Source organism: Mixophyes fleayi, chromosome 3 (assembly GCF_038048845.1).
Source record: "Mixophyes fleayi isolate aMixFle1 chromosome 3, aMixFle1.hap1, whole genome shotgun sequence".
Classification (NCBI taxonomy): domain Eukaryota; kingdom Metazoa; phylum Chordata; class Amphibia; order Anura; family Limnodynastidae; genus Mixophyes; species Mixophyes fleayi.
Window position 1 is genome coordinate 90,720,964 of NC_134404.1, and position 8,863 is coordinate 90,729,826.

Below are 8,863 nucleotides of genomic sequence, written 5' to 3' on the forward strand. Positions count from 1 at the left end.
CTGGACGTTTGATCTCTTTAAGGGGAGAAGCAGAGGGGCCGGCACAGTCAAAAGGAGGAAAAGAGAAAGAGTAAATAGAGGCACTCCAGTCCCTAAAGAAAATAATACAAATTAAAACTAAATTTTATTGAAATCTTATTAAAACATCAAACGAAGCAGCGAAATATGGATAAAAGTGTAAGTTGTATATGTGGTGTATTTCAAAATAAAAAAGCATCCAACAGTGGCAGGTATTAGATATCACAAGGGCCAATTGTGCTAAGTTGTATTATATATATAGGAACGTATCATAGTTCAATTTGAGGTTCCAGGACCGGCACAGTCACCAGATTTAAACCCATGTGTCACGGAGCCTGAGTTTGAAATAGACCTCGAAGCCCCGCTCTAGATAGACTTACCGCCCAGAGAGGTGCGGAGTCTAACGGTAGAGAGGTATTCACCAGGGAGAGATGGAACTGGGGAGTCGAGCAGGCCTGCTGGAAGATAAATGCAGAGGTTCAGGTTAACAGCAGTGAACCGAAGTGTTGAGGTCTTTAAAAAGTGAATAGCTGAGAACAGGACTGATTATAAAGCACGAGGTTCCTGCAGTAATACCGCAGGTCTTGATCGTGGAACAGGTAACGCAGGATACCAACAGAGAAGTGGTGAACTGCAGAGAACTAATGCACTGAGATCCCTGGAAAGCGAATAGTTTGAGGATGGGACCAATGTTGAGGCACGAGGTTCCTGCAGCAATACCACAGGTCTTAATCGTGGAACAGGTAACACAGGATACCGATGTGCAGACGGAGCCAGAGAGAACAGCGTCCTAACAGGTAAGGAGACCTGAAGATCTGGCTACTTGGAAGAGAAGCAGGTGCTTTAAATAGACAGAGCTGACAGGCAATTAGCCAACCAAGACGCATGCAGGAAGTTTTGAAAAGACCAGGTGTGTGCATGCTCCATTCAGACCAGCAGGTGAATGCAGGGAGTGAGAACCAAGAGAAACAGGTAAGATGGGACTTTTTCCTTTGGGGATACCTGAAGGAAAAGGTTTTCAAACACCGTCCTCGATCTCTTGAGGATTTAAAGGACAGGATCAGACAGGAAATCGAAGGCATTCCACTTGATATGACCTGGAGAGCAGAGGCGGATCCAGAAGTTAAATGTACCGGGGGCGATTTAGGGAGGGGGGGGATTTAGCCCTGCCCCCTTTTTGACACCTAAGGCTGCTGACGGCTGCACACTATGTGCAGATCCGTTCAGCAGAGAGAGTTAGGGAGAGAGTCCTGCCCGGCTGCTCTGATTGTGTCAATCAGAGCAGTTGGGCAGGACTCTCTCCCTAACTCTCTCTGCTGAACGGATCTGCACATAGTGTGCAGCCGCCGGCAGCAAGCCCCCGCCCCGATCGCCCCCCCCCCCCCCCCCCCCCCCCCTGGATCCGCCACTGCTGGAGAGTGATGGAGAAATTCCGGGAACGTCTTCAGCAATGTATTGCCAACGACGGCCGCCATTTGTCTGATGTGATTTTTAAAACCCATTAAAACAAAACTGTTTTTTATTTTATTTTCAGAAATAAATACAATGTTTTCCTAAATAGTTTCATTAATTTTTTTTATACCCTTTCAAAATGTGGGAGATCTTTATGCCCCACCCTGTATATGATTAAAACAAAATAATTACTTGTAATCTGTCATGTGATACAACATCAGAATAATGCCACATTTTTTTGACCATTGGGCACACAGCTTAACAGGCAGATACACACATAGATATCCTTTGTGGACAGGTCTTCTAACATGATGTAATATTGCTGTGAGGTATAAATATCATTATTAGGCAGTTTCAAGAGTTATTTTCAAAATACAACCATCAATATCTAAATATATGTTGCCGACAGTCCCAAGTTTCTTGGGACAGTCAAGATTGTTCTGCAGCCAAATGTGTATGGGCTTTGTTGATCTAGATGTTTGTATGGATCAGGGTTATCCTAACTTTCCAATCCGGAATGTGGGTCTGGTATGTGTATATGCATAATGGTAAATCTCTTGGCTACCAATGTCATTATTATTTGTCACCCACAGTGGGCATTTGCTAAGGGGGGCGGGGGTATTTTATTTTTTTTTATATACATATAGAAACATTCTGGTAGGTTATTTAGCTTCTGGCAAAATTGACCCTAGTGTGTAAGGAATTTATGCTGTAAGCTCCAATGGGGCAGGGACTGATGTGAGTGATTTCATATACTCTGTGCCGCGCTGAGGAATTTGACTGAGCTATAAAAATAAATTATAATAAAAATTGGTATTGCATATGAATTTGAAATGTTGCCTAAAACAATGAAACAGTGGAATGTGGTAACACTATATTTAGAATTCTGGACTGGTCTATTAGAGTAAAAAAGAATCATACATGGGGATCCCGAGAGCTTTCGGTCGCTTTGGTTGAAGCCTGATGTGACACAGAAACTGCTAGATGTTGTAGAGTAATCCCTGATTTTTAAACCAGACAGACAATAAACAACTCCATAACATTCAGTACAGCAGCTTCTGTAGTGCCCATCTGTTTCAAAATAAGCCTAATTCTGCTTACTATGTGGAAAGCTTTGCTGACTGGCATTTGTCCTAGTTTTGGTGCCTGTGTAACTGTAAACGACTCTGGTGCCACCTGCTGGAATATGCGTTGTAAAGCAAACTAATTACAGTTTACTTAAAGCTGCTATGCTACTTTAGTTTAAGTGGCTCATTATTAAATTGCTTCCTTTGGCTGACCTGTATTAAGCCAAATCCAAGTACTTAACTGGAGCTCCTAGATGAACGGCCTGAAAACTGCTGACTCAGGAGCATTAGTGTACTGATGTCTGTACCCCCAAGTGGCATGTTTAGGGGGAGGGATAACTCCTGCCTCGAATTGCCCCCAGGGCAGAAGCCTCAAGATTTCTCTGAGCAGAACTTGAAACATGAGCTTTAAATTCATTCAGCCCGCTGCAGGCGCTCGCTATGGGTTATAGAGCTGACTGTCACTAATTCTAATGCCCAATCTGAGTCAGTGGCTGCCACAGGGTGACCGTGTAAAGCTTTATATACCCAGCAGTGACCCCGAGGACTTCTAACGTGCTAACCAGACTGATTGGGTGCAGATACATCTAAGTTAAGCCTGCAGTGTTTTTTTTTTTTTATTATTAATCACTATTTCAGGGTCTTTTTACCTCCATATGCAGCAAGTTGTTAGTGTTACAGTACATCCAACACTTAATGTTCCCAATACACATCACAGTATATCCAGCACTAGCATCAGTAATACCCTTCAATACACTAAGCCTCAGACATTGTACAGTAATACAGTAATATCATTGTCTGTGTCACCAACCCCTACACATTACACTGTACTCTTGCTACCTACAATAATAGCCTTAGAGAGTCTGTTAAATTCCACTTATTACATAAGGTACCCCCCTACACTAACACCTCTACACACATAACTAGACCCAACACATTTGACTGTATCATTTGCACTATGCACTAATTCAAAGTACCCACTATTTATATTAGATGATAATAGATTACCATACATCTTTCACTCTTTATATTCACTCCCAAAAACTAATAACTAATAACTGTACCACTACACCCACCTACACACACACACACACAGCCATAACTTAAAATGATAGCGCCTGGGGCGAGAAATAAAAATGCCGCCCTCCTAGCCCTCACTTTTGACTAATTGAACTTTGAATATTCATAAACGGCACCCCCTTCAGCGTTGCGCCCTGGGCTATTGCTCCTATCACACAGCCCTGAATAAACACCACCCATCATCAGTCACTGCCCATACTGTAAACAGTTTTCTTGCAACTGTGTCATGTGTCTGTTTTGGTAGTATTGTCTGTTGAAGGGTAAATCACAATAGTCAGGATATATTCCCAGTTTCCAGCTTTTCAAAATACCTCTGCTTTATAATATCAGCTAATCCCACATAGTAACATTCATGGCTAAAGTTATCAAACCTAATGTATTCCATGTTTCAGATATTAAGTGTTGTAGAATACCACTATAAAATATAACTCACTGATTGTTATCTGTACAATATATCTTTTATTTTTTTAGGACGAAATGCATCACAGCCACTATCCCCGGAGGAAATCAGAAGACGGAGATTAAACCGGTTTGATAGATGATACTTAAGGCTGCTCTCTACTTTTTCCCTATTCTTACTGAAGGAAGCAAACTTTTGCAATGTATTTTTTAATCCTGTTTTTGTAATTTACATTTATATTAAATCTTATTAAACACAAATTGCTTCTCTTTTCCAATGTTTCTAATAGCGTTTCATGTGTGGTACTGTATATTAATTAGGGCTCCTCCTAGGCTTGGTACAGTCTGTTGAAGGCAACGATACACTAGAAAACTAGAAACAAAGTCCAGCAGTATTTGAGTACAAAAACTGAAAATAATAAATTAAAAAGTGGTTCCCAAATGTGAGTAGGATGGAGTTTTAAGTGACCTTTTTATTCTCCACTAAGCGCATTTCCAGCCATACTTGCAAACATGCAAAAGGTCACGCTGAACGCTTTTTCGGGGTTAGTTTCAAACACTGGAATGATAGCGTGTTCCGTGTTATATTCAAAGTGGACAATTAGGTGCATTTGGACAATTACAAAAGTATTGTATGACCAGATATTTTGCAGTTAGTAAATGGTTCTTAGCGTCAGCAAACCTCAGTTTTTTGGATTTATCATTTGTGGGAGATACATTTTGATTTAATTTTATGCCGGTTTAGTCTGTGCAATTTAACTAGTAAAGTAAGTACAAGTAAGAAAAAAAAACCTGTATTATATAAAAAAATTTTAGTTAAAAAATGAAGTATAAAGAAAAATGTTGTTTCTTTTTTACTTTTTTCTTTTTTTTTCTTTTATATATTATTTCATTATATTTTCCAAGCTTCAAGCTGAAATGAGAATTTTTCCATTACCACTATGTATGCTGCACGGCACAGATGGCAGCATTGTCTATCAGTGAATGAATTCAGGATGAGATAATGCAGCAGACCTGCAGATCCCGCGCTGTATGTCCTTATGCATGCATTTAATTACGTGCTTCAGACCACAGACTATAGAAAATGGATACTGAAAGGACTGCCCTCACTTTGTTAATTGGTTCATGCTCCCCTGTATTTAGACTCAATGCCAGTCATTTAAGGACACCTTTTTTCTCTGGCTGTCAAAAGTGTCCTTAAATCATTCGTTCTACCACCCCAGCATCTTTTGGCAGCACTTGAAAAAGAAACCGTTTCACATGGTGCAGCAGTGTATTGACAGGTCCCATTGAGCCTTTCAGTACCTCCTCTCAATGCACTGAGGATTAGCCTCTCGTTCACAGCTGGACTGCTTAAAAAATAATGTATGGCTTTGAAAGGTCCTATGTAGCCTTACAATAGATGCCACCAAAATCCTGCTTTTGAACAACGTGCTTGACCAAGGTGCTTTTTCTTACCAAAGAAGAAAAAAAATCACATAGTTGAATTGCCAATAGTGCCCAGACCTACTCAGCAGGAGGACTTGACATTGCATATATTATACTTAATGCTTTAAAAGACACGTTGGCCAGTAGATCAAGCACTAAATGGGTTAAGATGCTTTTTTTTTTGTTTATGGGATTCTTATAACAGAATGCTACTACGGAATGTGTTTTACTATATATGTGCTGATTTTAGGCAAATGGTCATATTTATTAAATAGGCTGCAAAAAGTAATATCTTGTGCATGAAAGATAAAAGTGTAACTCAGACTTTACATTATGGAAAAAATAATTATTAGAAAAAACATATTTCACAGAATAGGTGATTAAATCCATATCTGATATAGTTTAATATGAAAGTATTAAACTATAGTAAATAAAGTAAATATTCAGTAAATAGTAAATATTCAGAATAGACTCAAAGGGCCTGATGCGGAGTTGGACGTTGTAAGAATGTTATGATACTGTTGGGACACCACAGACTTTATCAGCAACTTGATAATGATAACTGACAGTAGTGTGCTCCCACCCAAGTGATTTATGTTCCAACGCTCATAGACTGGGAAGCAGAAGCTGCAACCAGGCTATGACGGCCTGGACTGATGATACTATAGCAGGGAAAGCCGCAGTGCAGGGTCCTCCGGTCATAATGTGACACGTCCTCAGCTTGTTCCCTGTTTGGTTGGAGACTGCAAAAAAAATATGTGCCCCCCCCCCCCCTTCTCAGGAAAAAACAGCACAGTGCTGCAAGTTGGTGGGCAGTAGGGTAATAAAACATTAAAAGACCAGACCCAGTCATCTAGCCTTCACAATTTGCCCCTTGTCAAAGTCGCTCAGTTCCTCATACTTACCCATTTTTCCTGCTTCCAACACATCAACTTCAAAAACTGGCTGTTCACTTGCTGCCTACTATATTCCCCCACTTGACAGGTGCCATTGTAAGGAGATAATCAATGTTATTCACTTCACTTGTCAGTGGTTTTAATGTTGTGTCTGATCGGTGTATACCCACCGATGCATCACTGATCTCGTCACCACCAGGATCTGTAAGTGACTGTTATCAAATGGTCTGATGGGCATGTAAGGGTCATGTAGGGAGATCTGATGGGCATTTAAAGGGCATGAATGGAGGTTTGAGGGCCATGTATGGGGGATGTTGGGAGGTCTGATGGGCATGTAAAGGGCATATGGGGAGCTCTGATGGCATGGGTGTTAACGCAAAAATGATTCAAAAATAATATAAGTATTTGAAAAAACAAAGGTTATCTTTATTCTTGCAAATTGCATATGCAATGGTCTGTATTCATCATGAAACACGACAATATCCTCCATGTAAGACACAAGTTATATAGAAGTAACACCACCCCTCTTACATACGTCACTAACCACATCACATACTAAAGAATATACCTCAAAAGGACAAAGTTGGTTATATATAATCTCTTCATAGTACACAGATTTCTATGCCTAAGCAGGTCAAAGGGCATATGTGACCTCTTACACTCTTCTCTCTATATAGCATGACAGCTGCTGACCATTTTAACATCCTATGAATAGATGCCCTATTGTAGAGTATAACATAGAAAAACAATTTAACCATTTCACAGAATACAGAAAGAAATCATTTGACCAACAGATTTTATACACATCAATATTGTTTTATCCAACATATATTTGTACCATAATTTTTCTATTACATTTCCCCTCTTTGTGAAAACTATTCACACACTATAACCTTTAACTTAAAAAAAACATATCAACTACAAAAAAAAATATAAAAAGAGATATTAATATTTTTTATAAAACTAACTATCAAAGAGAAATGTTTATTTAAGTTGTGGTACAAATATTCTATCCTCCTTGATATTCTTCAATGCAATAGAAACATTCCTTAGTGAATCAGAGACTACATTTTAAAAGAAGATAAATTAATGCACATATTATTAAAAAAAATAATAGCATATTTTTCTAATGTCCAAAATAGTCCTTTCCACTACCCTAATATTCCTGAAAATATACCTGTAAATCAAGTAGAAGGAATCCACTATCAAATTCTCTCACCAATTATCATCTTCTGTATCAATGTTATTATGACTTTTTCTGAATTAATTTTTTAATTTTGAAATATGTAACATATATTTATCTATTTCTTCTTCTCGATTTGTCTTATTATTCAAAATGTACATACACTAATACACGTTATAAACCGTTTCTAAAATGTGACAATATACACTACTTTGTGCAGTTAAATAATCTAATATTAATCTTATGTTGGATTAATTTTAGTTTTATACGCTCGAAACTCTTTGGAAACATATCTAAAAGTGTCATCATAAATTTCTGTAATGTTATCCAACAAATCAGCTAATTATTCAATTGCTTTAATATTATTTAAATATCCCACATGTCCATGAGTGAAAACATTTTCAAAACCTACCCCTACTTTGACTGAATGTTCTGTTTTAAAAAGATGTTTCTATTTAGTACTTACAGTTTTTACAGATCTCCTCGTTCTGCGTTTTAAGTCCTGAGCGACCATGTCAACCAGATCTCGATTTCCCATTATCATTGTACTAGGAATTAATTCTCCCAATATAACATATACCTTCAAAATTTGGAGGTAGCCATTTATATGCTCGCCTTCCACATATGAAATACAAATTCTCAGGAAATGTATATGGTATATCAGATATTAAACTATGAGCTGCCTCATAGCCCAATTCACCAGTGGTCCGATTAACAGAATGTATCGTCCACCTAATTATATTCCCACTCAATGTTATATTAATCAATTTTTCAATTATTGTTAAAGAATTAAACTATACAATCCTCAAACGTTCCTTTATTATTTCTAAACATATTTTCGATACTTTAAAATTCACTCCTTTCTGTTGAATCGTAGGTTTTGTAGTTTTATTATAACATGTTATATTTTCATGTGTCACATTATAATACTTTATCAATTTTATATGTGATGGCATTGTAGTACTATACTCTTCTTTCATTTTATTACCACATTTCTTTTCACCTAATTTTACTTTCATTTATAGGAAATGGTATAAGACCAACATTATAATGTCTATGAGGTACTTATATATAAACCCAACACTCACTAGTATTAAATTTTTTCCTATTAACTAATGAAATACATTATTGGATGTCGATCACTAAAAAAACTGGATCATCTAAGCACCATTATACGCATAAGTTTTCCATATGATGCTCACAATATTTACAAATACATGCTTGTGTTGGAGATAAATCTCACAATGGTTCTGTGATGCATCTCATTTAACTCTCCTTTCCAAAACCGTTACATTATAGTTCTGTTGTCCATATACAGGGCTGTAAACATATAGATCAAG

The 8,863-nt window shown here is 37.8% G+C and overlaps 1 protein-coding gene across 5 annotated transcripts in view; it reads left to right on the forward strand.

The window, feature by feature from the left end:
- Positions 1–4,290, forward strand: part of RHBDD1 (rhomboid domain containing 1) — an 80,102-nt gene extending 75,812 nt beyond the window's left edge. For all 5 annotated transcript variants that reach the window (XM_075201951.1, XM_075201952.1, XM_075201955.1 and 2 more), the window contains exon 8: positions 4,089–4,290. In XM_075201951.1, coding sequence (XP_075058052.1) covers positions 4,089–4,159 — 71 coding nt within the window. In that variant the 3' untranslated portion in view covers positions 4,160–4,290. The remainder of the gene's footprint in view (positions 1–4,088) is intronic.
- The last annotated feature ends 4,573 nt before the right edge of the window (positions 4,291–8,863 follow it).